Source organism: Xenopus laevis, chromosome 4L (genome assembly GCF_017654675.1).
Source record: "Xenopus laevis strain J_2021 chromosome 4L, Xenopus_laevis_v10.1, whole genome shotgun sequence".
NCBI lineage: Eukaryota > Metazoa > Chordata > Amphibia > Anura > Pipidae > Xenopus > Xenopus laevis.
Genome location: NC_054377.1, coordinates 137,408,141 through 137,428,341, shown reverse-complemented (window position 1 = coordinate 137,428,341; position 20,201 = coordinate 137,408,141). Strand labels below are relative to the sequence as shown.

The window sequence follows — 20,201 nt, the reverse complement described above, 5'->3', positions numbered from 1 at the left end:
ATTCGAATTGAAAATACTTTGAATATTCAACCATTCGAAAATCGAAGTACTGTCTCTTTAAAAAACTTCGACTTCGCCACCTTAAACCTGCCAAATTGCTATGTTAGCTTATGGGGACCTCCTAGAACCTACAGCCAACATTTGGCTAAGTTTTTAGAATTCAAAGTATTTTTTTTGAAAATCGTTTGATTGATTAAATCGTTCGAACCAAACAATTTTACTTGGATCAAATATTTCCACATTTGATCAAAAAAAAGTTGACTTCGAAATTCGAACTACTACAATTCGATTTCAACGTTTTTTTCACTTCGAAATTCGACCCTTAGTAAATGGGCCCCATATTCTGCCAGATTAATTCAATGAAAAAAGGGTTTTTTACGTGAAAAGTCATGGACGAGATTCAATTTCTCACGGTTTATCACGTGAAAATGGGGAAAAACTGGAACTGAATTTGGATAAAAGTTTTTTTCTGCTCGAATTGAATCTTGTGATAAACCATGAGAGCGGGCTAAGGAGCAGGTAAGCCTGATAATGATCGAGTTTCAAGAACACAGGCTCATGATCCCTCACTGTAGCACCTTCCATCTTTGTGATTAAAATCGCTGACAGATCCCTCCCTTCTGCAGCTTGTTTCCCTGAATTGCTTTAAAAGTGCTAAATACATAAGCGAGGAGCTGCAGAAAGGAGGTTTAATAAGAACAAGGGACAGAAGGCCCCTTTGCACCCCTGGTTTCTGACGCCTATGCTTATCCTATATGTCTCCTTTAAGTGTCAGAGGCACTGCACATGCTCAGTGTGTTCTGGCTACCTGTTGAGAAGCTAAGCTGATTGACTGAGGGAAATCAAGTAGAAAATTAGATACATCCGTCAAAGGCTCTGATACAACAAGGCTGATTATTAAAGTGGTTGTTCACCTTTAATTAAACTTTTTCATGCTTTTTTTTTAAAATTATTTGCCTTATGCTTCTGACTCTTTCAGGTGTTCCAATGGGGTCACTGTCCGTAAGCTACAACTTTATTGTTGTATTATTCATTTATATTATTTATACTTGTTATTGTTGAGTTGGTCTCAAAGTTCAGGTATCTGAGAGTAAAGAAGACGGAGAGCTACTGGGAATCTTCAGTCACAGATCTTCTACTAAAGGACTGTGGTCGCCTTGATCTTGAAAATAAGCCCAAAACATACGGAACATAATTTCTATTCTGCTCTTTTGTTAAGTTTAAGTTCTCCTTTAAGAGATCCTGGATGTCATATATTAAAATAGAGACTATTTTTAACTTAATATCCTACCAGTATAGAGGACCATGCCTCCTCCCAAACATCTGCCTTGGTTGGTGTAACAAGAGATGAAAGTGAAACATGCCGAAATGAATAGAAGCGTTCAGCACTTTGCAGTGGATATTTTCCATCTTGATCTTGTTTTGAACACTGATGCAGGTGTCCAGGAGATGTGTTCCTGCTCGTTCTTGTTCTAAGAATTGTTGTTTGCTGGTTAATTATTGATAAGTCTAAGCTGAGGTGATGAATCCACAGTTTTTTTACTTGTGTACAGTATGAAAAAGAGATTGGTAGGTCTTCTTCACTCTTTGATTCTGGTTGTTACTGACATTATGGCTATGCTAACCAACTTGTCTTCATTTTTTCTTTTTATAGTTTGTCGTCTATATCTTTCAAGCTTTAATATGGGGAACACTTAGAAGCACATTTATCATAGGTCAAATTTCGAATTCATGTGAATTTTCTCTAATTAATTTTAATATGCTCGAAAGTCAATTGGGGGGTTATTTAATAAAGAAATCGAATATCTAAAACTCGAACGAATATTACCTACCCAAAATCTCAAATCGAATTCGATTCGAATCTAGTTTTTTCGCCGAAAAAAGTATCATGTTCAAATTGGTCACTGGTAGGGATGCACCTAATCCACTATTTTGGATATTATGCATATTCAAATTAGGGGTGGGAAGGGGAAAACATTTTTTACTTCCTTGTTTTGTGACAAAAAGCCACGATTATTTCCCTCCCACCCCTAATTTGCATATGCAAATTAGGATTCAGTTTAGCCGGGCAGCAGGATTCGGCCGAATGCAAATCCTGCTGAAAAAGGATGAATCCTGCCCGAATCCCGATCAGAATCCTGAATTCGGTGCATCCCTAGTCACTGGACCTCTCCCATTGACTTATACATGAACTCAGCAGGTTTTAGGTGGCGAATAGCTGAATTTGAATTTAAAATTAAAGGGGCAAGGTTTGAATCCAGTTTGGATTATTCACAATTCAAATTTGAGAGGTTTTTTTTCATAATAATAAAAAAAATATCTAATTTCAATTGACCCTTAATAAATCCGCCCTTTAGGGTTGCCATCTGTCCGGTTTTGAACAGGACAGTCAGGTTTTTAAACCTACTGTCCGGTTTGAATATACTTGCCCGGTTTTCAAAAGTCTGAAAACCGTCCAGACCTGTCCTTCTTCCTGAGCGATTTGGGCAATAACAGGCCGTGACATCATTAGCTATCCCCTTCGCATCACTGGCCCACCACTTTGTGGCCCCGTCCCGCCCATATGCGCCACTGGCCCACCCCTTTGCATCACGACCCACCCCTTTGCATCATCGCCTCTGACATCACTGATGCCTCCCCCTGTCTGGATCCCAAGGTAAGAAAAAGGTGGCTACCCTAGGGTCACTGACACAATCTAAAAACAAATTCTCTGCAAGTCTACAAATTTATTGTTATCGCTACTTTGTATGACTCATGTATTCAGGCCCTCACCTATTCTGGTCTCTTGTTTAAATCAATGCGTGGTTGCTAAGGTAATTTGGACCCTAGCAACCAGATTGCTGAAATTTCAAATTGGAAAGCTACTAAATAATTCAAAAACTACAAACATCATACTAATAGTTAACCAGCAACAGAGTGGAAGCATTTGTGCCATTCAGAAGATCCCTTCAAATAGATTCCCCATCATGGGTTATGACCGACAGTCAGTAAATATTAATGAGCCTTTTGGATTAAGGGTAATATATCCTGCTTAGTCCTGTGGGAGAGCGACTGTGTTCCTGAGAATATATCTAGAATTCTAATACCGTGTGCTGGGAATGCTCTGCACAAGCACTCGCTGCCAGGTCATCAATCGTGCAACACGTGCATGGCCGGGGCTGAGAAATAGCCTGCCTTGTTGCCTGTACCAGATGCAATTCCTGGGTAAATTAGCACTTGCATACGAGGCATAAGTAAATAATAACCCCTTTTTGCATTCTGGCGGCAGTATTCTTTTAATTGATCCAAGAACTGGCCTTATGACACAAAAATAAACACTACAGAATATTCTTCTCATAATTACAACAGTAGATAACCTATAACAGCAGATAACCCAGTTTATGTTTTACACAAGCCTTAAAGGGCATGTAAAGTCTAAAATAGAATAAGGCTAGAAATGCTGTATTTTGTATACTAAATATAAACATGCAACTTACTGCACCACAAGCCTAATCAAACAAATGATTTATGGTTTCAAAGTTGGCTACAGGGGGTCACCATCTTGTAACTTTGTTAAACATCTTTGCAAGACTAAGACTGTGCACATGCTCAGTGTGGTCTGGGCTGCTTAGGGATCATCATAAACAAAGCTGCTTGAGTTCTGCATGGCTGGGAAGTAAGGCGGGGGTTCCCCCTGCTGTACATAAGTATGATTGTTTCCCTGCAGAGCAGTTAGGGACCATCTGACAATTCCTATCCACAGCAGTAAATGAAGGGAGAATTTCGCTGCATACAGTCAGGTTTCTTATAAAAACTGTACACATTTTTTAATGAACGTATAATGGAGATAGGTTTCTTTTTCATTAAAGAAAGTAAAAATGGGATTTTATTTTTTTGCCTTTACATGCCCTTTAAAGAAGTACACATTCAGATTTCAAAGACTGATTCTTTTTATTCCACCTCAGCCTCTCACTCTCATTGTTATATCAGTCATGGAACAAATGTTAAAGCAGAACTAAATTTTAAATTTACTGTACCAGCCCAGAGGTTCAGCAGCCCTATAACAGCAATGATCCATGTCTTAAAATATCCATATCTTCCAATCTTGTTAGCCCATCTTTTGTGTGTCGGTGGCACTGCACATGCTCTGTTTGTTTCAGGTTGATGCTAAAAAGCTAAGCTTAGTGGGTGGAAATCTTTAGGACATTAGCACAAAATGAAGTTACATCTGTCATAGAAGCTTATGCTGCAGGGCTGATTATTAATCAAAACAGGAAAGGAAACGTTTAGCTAGATCATTACACTGTAATGCGCAGGTATGAAAAGATAACTGAAAAGATCCTGGTTATATCCCTGTATAGTGAGTGAGAGTTAGAACAAAAAATTCCTGAATGCAACAACTTATACATTTATGACTTATAATTCTTCCCATTCTGGCTCTTTCCAGCCCACAACTGAAAAGGTTTTCTGGTCTAGTTATCAGGGTTAAGCAACCCTAGCAACCAAAGAAAACCCATGACTGGCTGTGATGTTTCCATTCATTTTATTTATTGTCACTTTTATGAATCAGTCCTCTACTATTCCCATTCCACAGCAGTGAACAAATATGTAAATAGAAAAAAGACCAACCACAAATTGCCTTAGAATTCTCCAGTCTACTCCATACTAAATGTACATTTCTAAAGTGAATATCTCCAATAAAAGGAAATACCTTATTCCCACGTGACATAAATGCAGAAAAATGTTTGCACAAAAGCAGTCCATTTGCACTTTTGTCCAACCAATCATATTTAGATTGTAAGCTCTTCAGGACAGGGACCCTCCATCCTCTTTTACATTTTAGCCATATAGGCTCAAAATTTGAAATTTTTTCAGTGCACGTGGTGATTTTTCATGTAATACACTTTGTTTTTAGCACTTTTAAATACTGTTTTTTAACTATATTTTTTATAAATATTTTGGCTACTATTTTACTATTGGATGGACTCTTCACATACTTGAATTTTCTAACCCTCCATCCTCTTGTCTCTTTGACACTAAGCTCTTTATCTTTATTATAAAGGGGCTGTTCACCTTTAAATTAACTTTTAGTATGATGTAGAGAGTGATATTCTGAGACAATTTGCAACTGTTTTTTTTATCTGTGGTATTTGAGTTATTTAGTTTTTTATTCAACAGCTCTCCAGTTTGCAATCTGGTTGCTAGGTTCCAAATTGCCCTAGCAACCACGCATTGATTTGAATAAAAGACTGGAATATGAATAGGAGAGGTCTGAATAGAAAGATGAGTAATAAAAAGTAGCAATAACAATACATTTGTAGCCTTACGGAGAATTTGTTTTTAGATGTAGTGACCCCTATTTGAAAGCTAAAAAGAGCAGGGATGATCCTGGGGCTGCTCCCGCATAAAACTTCAGCATTGGAGGGGGCTGCATCGCTATTGCAATGAGCTCTTTGCAAAAAACTGGAAAACTGGGAAATCAGCTCTTAAAGTTACAAGAGGTGGCTTTTTGCTGCCCCTTGTAACTGACCGCTCACTGCCGCCTGAGCCGAGGTTCTCACCTTGCCTCATGGAAGGAGCAGCCCTGGGAAAGAGTCAGATGAAAACGGGCAAATGATTAATAAACTATTAAAGAAATAAAGAAGAGAAATTGCTAAATTTTTAGGAATTGGACATTCTATAACTTACTTAAAGGGGTGGTTCATCTTTAAAATAACTTTTAGTATGTTAAAAAATGCCCAATTCTGAGCAACTTTTCAATTGTCTTAATTTTTTCTCTCTTATAGTTTTTGAGTTATTTGCCTCCTTCTGACTCTTTCCAGCTTTCAAATGGGGGTCACTGACTCCATCTAAAAAAACAAATGCTCTGTAAAGCTAAACATGTATTATTACTGCTACTTTTTATTGCTCATATTCCAGTCTTTTATTGAAATCAGTGCACGGTTGCTAGGGTAATTGGGACCCTAGCAACCAGATCACTGAAATTGCAAAGCGGAGAGCTGCTGAATAAAAATCCAAATAACTTAAAAACTACAAATAATAAAAACCAATTGCAAATTGTCTCAGAATATCAGTCTCTACATTATACTAACATTTCATTTAAAGGTGACTACATACATTGTGCATCCATTCCGCTAGATGGAATATTTAACATTCACACTATACGTGTGTCTATAACATCTAATACTTAGTCTGTATCCTACAGCACCACGCTGCACTCAACTTCACACGTGTTCCCACAGAGGCCCTTTAAATGTTACACGCCTCATGCAACAGAGGAAAAACTCCCGCCCACTTCTCAATTCCTCATTGATGTGAATGGAATTTTTGCCGCTAGGCGTGCTGGGAAATATACTATTCGCTGAAGTGCGTCATCCGATTGGCTACTTGATTTCTTCTGCGGCTGACGCTCACTTGTGATTGGTTACTCTGCCTCTTCCCCTTTTCCCGGTTCTAAGATGGCCGCTGAGTCGCTGTCCCTCTTCACAGCCATCGGTCTTAGTGAGCAGAAGGCTCGGGAGACCCTAAAGAATGAGAGTCTTAGCTTGGTGCTTCGGGAGGCGATTGTACAGGTACCGTTGGCGCTGTTCAGAGCTGATGGCGGAAGCTGTAGTTCAGCAGTGACAGTAGTGCTTGCCTTTAGACTGACAGCTTTCCCTACCTGATTTTTCTAAGTTCTTGGTTCTCAAGGGATACTGGGAATTGTAGTACAGAGACAGCCGACAGGTTATTAGTTTAACACGTCACATTGCATCTTTCCTTCCAACACTTCCCTCTAATTGGTCGTTTATTATAAACGTGGTGCTGCTGAGAGCTTTGTGACCCCACAGTAGGCGTGTCCAGACAGATTTCTGCTTTAGGGATGGGGTCAATGAAATATACTGCAAAGAAATGTCATGACTGCTACACACAATGCATTTTAATTGATTGTTGCAGACTATGTCACATATTATTATGGTGAACATGCCATTATTGTTGGGGTTCCTCAGGGCTCTGTCCTGGGCCTCTTTATTATATTTAATATTTCCTCCCTCTGCAAACAGATCAACTCATGTGGTTTCCAATAACACCTCTATGCTGACGATACTCAGATCTATCTCTCCTCTTCTGATCTTGACCCATATCTCCTAACTCAGGTCTCCTCCTTCCAGGGTTTCCACGTTTTCTGGTAAAAAAATACCGGCCTTCCTATATATTTATCTTTTTTTCCTATTGATAACATTGGGATCAACCATCATTTTTACTGGCCAGGCCGGTAAAATACCGGCCAGGTGGCAACCCTACCTCCTGCCTGTCCGCTATGTCTACTTGGATGCCACAAAGCTACTTTAAATTAAATTAAACTTTATTATTTAATTTAAAGTCTTTATTATTTTATTATTTAATTACCCCGTCTCCCCAGGCCGGTGCCTTGGGGTTATCCTAGATGCTACCCTGTCCTTCACTCCTCATGTCAAGTCACTTATTAAATCATCTCACTTCCACCTAAGGGTCAGGGCACACACTCAGATTTGGTTGCCCGGCGACAAATCTCCTCTTTTTCGGGGCAACTAATCTTCTCAAACTGCCATCCTCTGGCTAGAATGTAAATCGGCGGTGGGATGGCACTCGGAGCGCTTCGTTTTCCGAAGTCGCCCGAAGTTTCCTCGTGAGGCGACTTCGGAAAACGAATCTCTCAGAGTGCCATCCCATCAGGCGATTTACATTCGAGCCGACAGGAGGCAGTTTGGGGAGATTAGTTGCCCTGAAGAAGATGAGATTTGTTGCTGGGCAACTAATCTCCCCGAATCTGAGCATGTGCCCTGACCCTTAGGAACATATCCAAAATACAATCATTTATCACCCAAAATTCTTATTCACTCTCTGATCGTATCACGTCTAGACTACTGTAACTCTCTATTAATTGGCCTTCCCTTCAGAGACTGTCACCTCTCCAGTCCATAATGAACACTGCTGCCAGACTTACACACCTCAGCAACCGCTCCTCATCTGCCATGCCACTCTGCCAATCCCTGCACTGGCTTCCACTACCTTTCAGAATAAAATTTAAACAAATGACCCTGACATTCAATGCACTTCATAACTCTGCCCCACCCTACATCTTTAAACTCATCTCTATATACTCACCTAACCACTTACTACGCTCCTCTACTGACCTGCTCCTCAACTCTTCTCTCATTACCTCCCCACACGCTGGCACTCAGGACTTTGCAAGGGCTGCACCCCTCCTGGAATTCTCTCCCATAGTCTTTTTAACATTCTCCCAAACTTTCTGCTTTCAAAAGATCTCCTAAAACACAGTTATTTTGAGAAGCCTGCCCTTATTCTGTTTATCTATCAAATGCAATACCATATGCTTCATCTCTCACCTGCTTATTTCTGATCTTGCCCACTCCCACACCTTGTGTCTAAAGCTGGCCATAGATGTAAAGAATTTTAAAAGATCTTTTCGTTATAGTGAGACCAAGATTATCTTGAAATGATCGTTTAAATGTACGATTTGTCCATCAACTAAAAAGACCACTTCAACCGATATTTTCTAGTTGAAGCCAGGAAAACTGAGCGTAGCTGCCTGCTTAGCCCTGCCAACATAGAAAGATTTCACTGTGACCCATGAACATTTTTTAACCTCAATTTTCTGACAGATATCTGACAAAATGCATTGGTTCTGGGTGCAGGCAAAGATGAAAGCTAATGTCAGAATTGGGTCTGATTCTCAGCCTGCGCTTTTCCACAGGCCGACATCAGCCTCCATTTGGAATTTTGTGTGAACATGTGTGTACTGCTCACATGTTAAAGAGAGATATTCTATTTATAGGGATTTACTTTCTGTGGTTTTTAACTGAGAAGCGGAATACCATGAGGATTCTTGAGATTTTGGGTGTGTTGGCTTGGCGGTTAGCCTACTTCCACTCATTAGAGCAATGAAATTATAGTGTCAGTCTGGCAGCGTAATTTACTCACAGCCTTCTCTTAAGTACTCCCTCCATCTAATCCCCAATTTGCCATCTAAACCCTATTTGTCTACCCTCTACTTTTCCGTGGTCCATTAAAAAAATCCCTTTGCACTTAACATAGTGAAAATAGTTTGAAAGCCAGATAGGAAAAGGTTTTCAGGTACAGGTATGGGGCATACTAACCAGAATGCTCGGGGCCTGGGCTTTTTCAGATAAAGTATCTTTCCTTAATTTGTATCTCCATACTTCGTCTACTAAAAAAATAATTTTAACATTAAATAAACCAAATAGTCCAATAAAGATTTATTATATCTTAAGGTGGCCATAGACGTAACAATTACGATCTTTCTTGGAAAAGATCTTTCCAATAAAGATCTTTCGTTTCAATACACACGTGTAGAGCTGAATCGTCAAATATACAGGTATGTATACGGGAAGAAACAATAGAATTCTACCTGTATCTGACGATTCAGCACTTTGTTTGGGTCCCTTCAAAGGCACCCGATCAAAATTTTCCGTCCAGCCCGATTGACGAGCCGACCGATATCCAAGTCTTCTGCCGATATCGGTCGGCTCTTTTTCCACCATACACGCAATGAATATCGGACGAAAATTCGTTTTGTAGGATATTATCTGTGCATCTATGGCCACCTTAAGTTTGGATCAAGTGCAAGGAACTGTTTTATTATTACAGAGAAAAAGGAAATCATTTTTAAAAGTTGGATTATTTGGATAAAATGGACTCTATGGGGGAATGGCCTATCCGTAATTCGTAGCTTTCTGGATAACAGGTTTCCGGATAACGGATCCTATATCTGTAATTGAATATTAACCGTTTGGTTTTGGGCTGATAATCAACCAGGAGCGACCTGCGGCACTTCTTTAATTAGCAGCGCTAACTAAAATAAAATGAACGTTTTTTTTATATATATATATATATATATATATATATATATATACCAAGCAAGAGAAGGATCCGCACTCTCAGGTCTTAAATACTGTCAAAAAAGTTTTATTAAAACATGCGAGTCTGACGTTTCGGCCTCCTCCGAGGCCTTTCTCAAAGTATCAAATTGTTTGTGAGAATTTGATACTTTGAGAAAGGCCTCGGAGGAGGCCGAAACGTCAGACTCGCATGTTTTAATAAAACTTTTTTGACAGTATTTAAGACCTGAGAGTGCAGATCCTTCTCTTGCTTGGTATATATCTATATTTTGATACTGCACCCAGGCGACTCAAACCTTTTATCGAGAGTGCTGGTGGACTATATATATATATATATATATATATATATATAATTACAAACCAGGAGGTGAACTGGCTTTTGTGAGTCAGAACCAGGGAGGATGAACTCTGCTTTCATTTGCAAATACATCTGCAGATAACTGCAGATCAAGTGGGCAGAAAGGGGTTTTTTTCTGGGCCCCTCTGAAGTTTTTTCTTTTCTTTTTTTGCGAGGGGCTGGGAGGAGGACTGCTGATGCGCCATTACGCACATGCAAAATAGAGCAAACCTGCTGCGTTTTCCTCTACTGTGCTGATGCAATTCTAATTTTACCCCGGGCCAGTGCAGAAAAGGAGCACCAGACCCAGAAAACTAAAGGTGGCCATACACAAGTCGATAAAATTGGCAGGCCCCATGTATAAACATATTGGTTTTTGTATAAGCCCTGATGGACTTGCCAGGCCAATATCTTGGCAAAAATCAGGCAGAGATCTATTGTCCAAATTTCAAAATCGCATTGGGGCGAGCACTGCATCAGGAAAGATCTGCTGGTCTTGTGACCTTGCCAAACAAGCGGATCTTTAATTGCATGGAGATCTATTTCATTCAGGGGTGCCCAATGTTTTAGTACAACCTCCCCAGTAAAATAGCCTTTACATGTCCTTTAAAACCCCGTTTCCCCTTCCATCAAGGTACACCTTGCCATTAGTTTGTATTCCCTTTGACTTGTGCATGGAAAAGCTAATGCTGTCAATCCTCTCTTCATTGTTTGCAGAAGATTGTCCTCTAATTTGAATAATGACTCCTTTACATGGAGATAACAGAAACTCGTGCCAAGGAAGCACTGCTTATAAAAATATCTCCTCCAGTTTTATGCAAATTCCGGGTACTGTTTGATCCGTAACCTCTTGTGACCCACTCCCTGTTCCTTGCACAGATAATGGCTCCCGGTACAGTTCATTTGTTTGTTTTATTAGAGCCTTAGCAGCATCCTGTAATAATCAATATTTATGCCACGAGCAAGGCTGGTCAAACCAGGACACTGAGAGGGGCCCTGGCAATTTATTCTAATATTTTTGCATCAAGCCATAGATCTGTACAAAGGCTTTCCATTTTCATTCAAACTGACAATCATGGGTCGTAATGGCTCTGTATAAATATTTTAATTACATTAAAGGAGCACGTTGCTGCCAAGGCACTTGCTAGTCTCCTCAAGTTTCCAAACAGCAGAGTGAAATGCGTATTTTTTTTTTGTTGTTGGTAGGACAGGTTTTTGATTATGGAAATGTGTTTAATATACGCCCTGGTCTACGTGCAGAATCTACTATTGTGTCATATGTAGGCGGAAATGTTTTTTTAACACTGGTACAGAACTTTCTAACCCCTTTTCAGGTACCATCAAGTTATTTGTGTTATTATCAACATAACATTATCGGATGCGTTTCACTGGGTTGAAAGACCAGAAAGTCAGCCGTGCATCTGTAGTTTCTTTAGGGAAAAATATTATCTAAAATTCTTTAGATCTAAAATGAACTTTATGCCAAAAAAAACATGCAAATTTTGGTTTAAAATGTATAAATATTTAAAGTTTTACTGTCATGAGAAAACTTGTTTTTTTCAAAACGCATCAGTTAATAGTGCTGTTCCACCAGACTTTTTAAAAGAGCAAACTGATTTTTTTTTACATTTAATTTAAGACATGGGGCTAGACATATTGTCACTTTCCCAGGTGCCCCCAGTTATGTGACTTGTGCTCTGATAAACTCCAGTCACTTTTTACTGCTGTGCTGCAAGTTGGAGTGATATAACCCCCTCCCTTTCCCTTCCTGCACCCGAACAACAGAACAATGGGAAGGTAACCAGATAACAGCTCCCTGGCAGCGGCTTATTTATATAAATTACACCAGTTTTACCACTGCATTATATTCAAAATGTTTACTTTCTAGAGATCCCATATGAGCATGGAATGGTCGAAACAGATTCTTGTGGTGATGTACATGCTAAGAAGGTCGGACAGTGTGGCTTTTAGTATGTTCTAGAATGGCTAATTCTAAGCAACCTTTTTAATTGATCTTCATTTTATTCTTCATCTTTATACTTCATTTTTTTAGTTTTTGTTTTATTTGCCTTTTTCCTCTGACTCTTTCCAGCTTTCATATGGGGATCACCCATCTAAAAAAACAAAAAGCCTCGCTAAGGCTTCACATTTATTGTTATTGCTACTTTGTATCACTTTCTATTCAGGTCTTCTATTCATATTCCAGGTTCTTATTCAGATCAATGCATGGTTGCTAGGGGAATTTGGACCCTAGTGGGGGGGGGGCAGCAAAAGGGAGGCCGCAAAATGGCCAGGATCGCCCCTGGTGGGGCCCTCTGACGGGCGCCCCCGATCGATATCTTTCCGAAAGTTGGCCAGATGTTGATCGAGCAGGGTAAAAAATCCAGTTGGATAGTGGCTGCTTCTCTTCTTGATGCGGTTCCGCGTTCCAACCGCCTGTATGGACTGTATCTGACCCGATTGTTGGGCCCTAGGGCCCACAATCGGATCAGCCCGATATAGCCCACCTCAATGTAGGCATATCGGAGAGAATCCTAATTATGCAAATTAGGATTCGGATTTGGTTCGGTTTTCGCCCAAATCTTTCACCAAGGACTCGGGGATTCGGCTGAATCCCAAATAGTGGATTCAGTGCACCCCTAAAAAAAAAAAATATATATATATATATATATATATATATATATATATATATATATATATATATATATATATATATATATATATATATATATATATATATATATATATAATATAGTCTATATTTCTGGTGAACAATCTGAAAGCAACTGAACTGGAAAAAAAAAAAAGGTGAACCACCCCTTTAATATTAGCAGCCGTTGGATTTGCCGGACAGCTGGCATTGTAGCACCAGAGTGAAGTGCAATGGGAATCACGGCTCTTGGCCTTGCCGTGGATGTGATCTATGATTGAGGGTAATATTTCTAAGGCCCTTCCTTTGTCAGGAGAAAGTTATAAGCCCCCAGGGTATTCTGTTTACAATCACTTGGATGAGTAAAACACATGGTCATTTCTCTGCCTGGGTTAAAGTGGAAAGTTGCCCAGGGTCGCTTGCACTAAAGGGCAACTCTGGTCACACTGTGGACATCTGTGTTTTAGCGGATCATATAAATCCCTTAGAGAGTCATTAATATTGTGACATCTTAATGCAGGATAGCAGATGGAAGTCACTAGTGATATGCCACTGGCCTACATGCCTGTAGGGAAATCTTACTAACCACCTAAATCAGGGGTGTCCAAACTTTTTGCAACGAGGGCCAGATTTGGTGAGGTGAAAATGTGTGGGGGCCGACCATTCAGCCTGACATTCTTTGAACCATTAACATCATTTAAACAAGGTATACATTTGAAGACAGGCCGCATTTGGCCCCCGGGCCGCACTTTGGACATGCCTGACCTAAATGGCCCAATGGTTAGCCTATGTGTAATATGGCCATCTATTGCCCCATAGACTGACTGATGATTATACAGCTCAATCAGAAGTGACTGAATTACACAGAGAGACGTTTAGCTGGCCAAAAATATAATTTGAATGTCTCTGCTGCTTAATAGGATGGTTCAAATTTAAAGGGGAAAAAAGTCAGGGGCATTTGCCCGGGGGCAGCTAGGCTGGGTCGGAGAATGGAGGGTGGTCTATGTAGGGTAGGGGGTTAGATTTTTTTTTTAATTAGGGGTTACTTCTCCTTTAATTTAACTTTTATTATGTTATAGAATTCTAAGCAACTTTTTAATTGGTTGTCATCATTTTTAATTTTTTTAGTTTTTAAATAATTTGCCTTCTTCTGACTCTTTCCAGGCATTCAAAGGGGGGTCACTGACCCCATCTAAAAAACAAATGCTCTGTAAGGCTGCAAATGTATCGTTTTTGCTTCTTTTAATTACTCCAAAGGCCCTCTCCTATTCATATTCCATTCTTTAATGCGAATCAATGAATGGTTGCTATGGTATTTTGGATCCCAGCAACCAGGATGCTGAAATTGTAAACTGGGTCGAATATTGAGGGTTAATTAAACCTCGATACTCGACCGTCGAAATAAAATCCTTTGACTTTGAATATCGAAGTCGAAGGATTTACCGCTATTCCTACGAAGGAATAATCGTTCGATCGAACAAATCCTTCGAATCAAACGATTCGAAGGATTTTAATCCATCGATCGAAGGATTTTAATCCATCGATCGAAGGATTTTAATCCATCGATCGAAGGATTTTAATCCATCGATCGAAGGATTTTAATCCATCGATCGAAGGATATTCCTTCGATCGGAAAATTGTTAGGAAGCCTATGGGGACTTCCCCATAGGCTAACATTGACCTCGGTAGGTTTTAGGTGGCGAACTAGGGGGTCGAAGAATTTTTTAAAGAGACAGTACTTCGACTATCGAATGGTCGAATAGCCAAACAGTTTTTACTTTGAATCGTTCGATTCGAAGGTCGTAGTCGAAGGTCGAAGTAGCCAAAAAAAACATTCGAAATTCGAACTATTTTTCCTCTATTCCTTCACTCGAGCTAAGTAAATGGGCCCCTTAAAGACGACTTGGCAGCTCCAGAACTAAACATTGGTTCATGTACGAGGCCGAAAGCACAGGCTGGTGGTGAGGTAGACAATATGGCAGCTTTACCTGCTGTATATGATATGATATAGTTCATTTATATAGTTGATCTGCCAGGTTCTGTGTGTGTCCACTGGAATCTGCAACCAATGTTCTTGCCCAGCTCAGTGGTAAATCTTGCCCATTTGCTATTTATTAGGATTAAGAATATTAGGATAAGAAAATATTTGTTGTGCAGTGTTCTCACCAGATCATATCACTCGTTCAGCCATCGAACCTGAGAGCCTTGGGCACCACCATGTAGGGAGTACAGCTTTAAATGGAGCTGGGGAGGGGTTTGTTTTGCTGGGGGTCGGAGAGTATTTCCCCGATGGATAAGATGGAAGCCCTGTCACTGTCCTGGAGTTATTTCTCTATCGTCAGTCAGGTCTTAATTTAGGGCTTCTTGTTGCATGGCCATTGGCCTAACCCAGCTGGTAAATCCAATCACCAAAACCTAGCCAGAGAATTACAGTGACGTCAGTAGCAAATGGCAAACTATTCATAACTTATCATGAGAGCGCAGCTCTGGTTACACGCTCCGTTATCCTTCTCTTATTAACCCATTGCAGGTCCCTTAGGAAATCCAGAGAGGCCAGTATCAAGGCAAGGGCTGCCCTAAATCATTTACGCATGCCTTGTCATTGGATCTGTTATCTGGAAACCCCTTATCCAGAAAGCTCCAAGTTACAGAAAGGCTGTCTCCCATAGACTCCATTTTATCCAATTTTTTGTCAATTTGACTTCCCTTTTCTCTTGATCCCAACTAAGATATAATTAATCCTTACTGGGAGCAAAAACCAGCCTATTGGGTTTATTTTATGTTCATAGACTTCAGGTATGAAGATTCAAATTATCCGTTGAGCCCTAGGTCCCAAGCATTCTAGATAGCAGCTCCCATACCTGTAGTTGGTTTAACCCTGAAAGTATGTGACTAGTTGCATGTGGTCATAACTAGGATAAATTCACCAGGCGCGAATTCGCAGCGAATTTCCGAATTTCGCAGCCGGCAAATAAATTTGTGGAAATTAGCCGGCTAGCAAAAATTTGGATGCACGGCGGAAAAGACGATCGCGTCAAAACCGAAGCACGTCAACTTTATTTAGATGCCCATTGACTTTAACGCCGGGGTCAAAATTGACACGAATGGACTTGGGCGTCAAGATTAGAGCAATTTTTTCGACATTTCACGGGAAATCCGCAAATTTTTCAGGCGAACCAGGAGAAATTTACCCATCACTAGTCATAACATCCCCTACCGCCCGCTTCCTTCCTTCTCTTTTGATAATATACAATATGCTGCAGAATTCTAGCCCTCGAGATGTTGCACTACAACTCCCAGCCCTCCTGATGCCCAAGGGTTTTGGTTGGATGCTGGGAGTTGTAGTGCAGCAGCATCTGTAGTTCTGAGGATGCTGAATTCATGATGCACAGAGATTTTTTTGGAGTGTATATTTTACCCACCCCCCATAACCCCCCCTCAGGGCAGTCACAAGATTCCATATTTGTTCTGTGCCCATTCTATTTAAGGCTCCTATCAATAGAGCTGAGTCTAGGGAATGCTCACGGGACTCGCTTAACCTTCTGCAGGGAGGGGGGGATTCTGCATTATGTTTATAAGGTTATTTTAAGCCCCCTGTTAATACCCCCTTTATCTGATCGTTATTTCTGCACACTGTGGGTGTGAATACTCATTTCTATTATTCATTTGTGTGGGGGGAGGGAGAGGTGAGATAATTAATGGTGGGGGGGGAAGGGGCTTAATCACTAATCGGTGGTTAGGGAAGGGGGTGGTTGGTGGAGGAAAAAGAGTTGTTCACAATTTTGAAATTGTCAGCACAAGTGTCAAAAGGGTAATTTTGTCAGATTAGTGGGCTAATGCCGGCCGGGATTTGCTTTATACTGTGTGTGTAATCACTATAGTGTACAATAAAGCTTGCCTGCATCTCACTGTACTAACCTATTCTTAACCTGCTTCCACCTTGCCAGCTCTTCAGGTGTGATATATCACCTCCGAGGAGTGAGCAGCACCTTCCAACGCATACATGTTATCCAATTATAGCATAAATATATATATATATATATATATATATATATATATATATATATATATATATATATATATATATACAATTATAGCCAAATTAGAGGTGCTGAGAATCCTAGAGACCATTAAGTGTAGTTGCTACACAATCAGTTTTAATGTTTGGTTCAGTTGGAAAGTCATTGCATCTTTTATTCAGTTCAGTGCTGGTCAACTGGTGGCCAGCAATCTCCCCTTTTGTGTCCCCCGCATGAAAGTCTGCTTGCTGTGACTGCTTACCTTGTGTAAACTTTAAAAGGTATCAGTACTGAGATTAACTGTCCCCCTGCATTGTTTACATCTCAAATTCAGACTGTGACTCCTGAATATTTCACACCTGTAACCCCTCCATTGTTCACACCCCTAAAGCCCTGTACTGTTTACACCTCATACGCAGACTGAAACTGCCCACATTGTTCACACCTCATACAAACTGCTGGAGGGGCACCAACATTTTGTCACTGTCAATGTAGCACAGTATGAACTGTTCCTCTTAGAGTGCTCCTGAATTACTGATAAGTTTCCCTGTATTTTGCCTGCCCCATGCTCCCTGTGTGTGCCATACTCTGCCTGCCCCATGCTCCCTGTGTGTGCCATACTCTGCCTGCCCTATGCTCCCTGTGTGTGCCATACTCTGCCTGCCTTATGCTCCCTGTGTGTGCCACACTCTGCCTGCCCTATGCTCCCTGTTTGTGCCATACTCTGCCTGCCCTATGCTCCCTGTGTGTGCCATACTCTTCCTGCCCTATGCTCCCCGTGTGTGCCATACTCTGCCTGCCCTATGCTCCCTGTGTGTACCATACTCTTCCTGCCCTATGCTCCCTTTGTATGCCATACTCTCCTTGCGCTTTGCTCCCTGTGTGTGCATACTCTGCCTGCGCTATGCTCCCTGTGTGTGCCATACTCTGCCTGCTCTATGCACCCTGTGTGTGCCATACTCTGCCTGCCCTATGCACCCTGTGTGTGCCACACTCTTCCGGCCCTATGCTCCCTGTGTGTGCCACACTCTGCCGGCCCTATGCTCCCTGTGTGTGCCACACTCTGCCGGCCCTATGCTCCCTGTGTGTGCCACACTCTGCCGGCCCTATGCTCCCTGTGTGTGCCATACTCTGCCTGCCCTATGCTCCCTGTGTGTGCCATACTCTGCCTGCCCTATGCTCCTTGTATGTGCCATACTCTGCCTGCCCTATGCTCCCTGTGTGTGCCATACTCTCCCTGTGTGTGCCATACTCTGCCTGCGCTATGCTCCCTGTGTGTGCCATACTCTTCCTGCCCTATGCTCCCTGTGTGTGTGCCATACCATGCCTGCCCTATGCTCCCTGTGTGTGCCATACTCTGCCTGCCCTATGCTCCCTGTGTGTGTCATACTCTGCCTGCCCTATGCTACCTGTGTGTACCATACTCTTCCTGCTCTATGCTTCCTGTGTGTATCATACTCTTCCTGTCCTCCCTGTGTGTGCAATAATTAATACTCTCTGTTCTTTTCCAGGCCCAGAAAACATTGGGTTCATCTGTTGACAAGGTGACAGGAACTCTTCTGTACAATGTGGCAACTCGCCTTAAAGATACAAAGCGGTTGGGCTTTTTGGTTGAATACATAGCCAGCAAGAAGATTTCCACGGATCTGCAGTTAAATGGTGTGTGCTTGTCGGTACATAATGCATTTCTTGTCCGTCTGTAAGGACTACATCATGTAATAGGTTATAATACACAAAAGCCATGAATATCTTGTAAATTATATCCTTATAAATGGTGAGTAGTGATGTCATCAGTTATAAACGGTGAGTAGTGATGTAATTTCTGTCACATGACTCACTAAAATTTGTGTATTATAATTAATAAAGTACCCCCAGTTGTAAAATATGAGGATATTATAAGTTACCTCGGAGTTCCATGACCTGTATAAAAACACTCGGCCTTCGGCCTCGTGTTTTTATATGGTCATGAAACTCCTCGGTAACTTATAATATCCTTATATTTTACAAGAGGGGGTACTTTATTCACTATATAATACACAAAAGCCATGAATATCTTGTAAATTATATCCTTATAAACGGTGAGTAGTGATGTCATCAGTTATAAACGGTGAGTAGTGATGTAATTTCTGTCACATGACTCACTAAAATTTGTGTATTATAATTAATAAAGTACCCCCAGTTGTAAAATATGAGGATATTATAAGTTACCTCGGAGTTCCATGACCTGTATAAAAACACTCGGCCTTCGGCCTCGTGTTTTTATATGGTCATGAAACTCCTCGATAACTTATAATATCCTTATATTTTACAAGAGGGGTACTTTATTCACTATATAGGTAACATGGGAAGGAACCAATAGCTCTAAAATATTGCAGTGTATCCATTTATATACAGTTGTGTGTCTTTTATCACCATTAACTACTCTCTCCTGCATGGCATCCCTGCTATTTACATTTTATAACTAAAAACTTGTATGAAGTCCAGTAAGGCAGGGGTCCTCAACCACTGGGCTACTGCCCAGAAACAGGCTGCGGACAGTCCTGAACTGAGCCTAGCCTGAATTGGACAGGCAGTTGCCGGTGGCCCTACCCAACGGCCCCCCCCCGGTTCTTGGAAACAATATTTCCTCTACACCAGTCCTTGGGCCAAAAAAAGGTTGGGGACCGCTGCAGTAAGGTATCATGTTTATTCTGCCCTCTGTGTCCGATGCAGCCCCCGTGGTCCACTTTGTGGGCATTTGTTTTGTTCTATTTCTTGGAAAAGAAATGTTTTGTACAAGAGATAGAGTTATGGAATCTGTCATCCAGAATGCTCGGGACCTGGGGGTTTCCAGATAATGGATCTTTTTCCTTATTTTGGATCTCCATCCCTTACGTCTACTAGAAAATCATATAAAAATCAAATCAGGGGTGTCAAACCTTTTGGCTTTGCAGGGCCACATTGGAAAAACAAAAATTGTCTGGGGCCACCCATGAAATACACAAACACTTTTGATTTGTAAAAGTAAAGAAAATACACAAAAAAGAACTTCAATACCAGTTGGATAACCAGATGGCGCTATACACTGGAATATGGGACACCTGGATATTAAATAGACTTATTATTATTTAATTATTATTAACTGGGCAATGGGAAGAGTCCCCCCCCCATCTCCTATATCCTTTGCAACATGACGTTTCCTCGGGAACTGAGCTTTTCAAGCTTTTCCATCCTGGGCCGTATGCGGCCCTCGGGCCGCAGGTTGGACACCCCTGCATTAAATAAGCCCATTAGGCTGGTTTTGCCTCCAAGAAGGATTAATTATATCTTCGATG

General features: G+C 41.0%; 1 protein-coding gene across 1 annotated transcript in view; it reads left to right on the top strand.

Moving 5' to 3' along the window:
• Positions 1-6,393: 6,393 nt before the first annotated feature.
• Positions 6,394-20,201, top strand: part of qars1.L (glutaminyl-tRNA synthetase 1 L homeolog) — an 85,074-nt gene continuing 71,266 nt past the window's right edge. The window contains exons 1-2 of the mRNA XM_018259102.2: positions 6,394-6,551; positions 18,399-18,546. Coding sequence (XP_018114591.1) covers positions 6,438-6,551; positions 18,399-18,546 — 262 coding nt within the window. The 5' untranslated portion in view covers positions 6,394-6,437. The remainder of the gene's footprint in view (positions 6,552-18,398; positions 18,547-20,201) is intronic.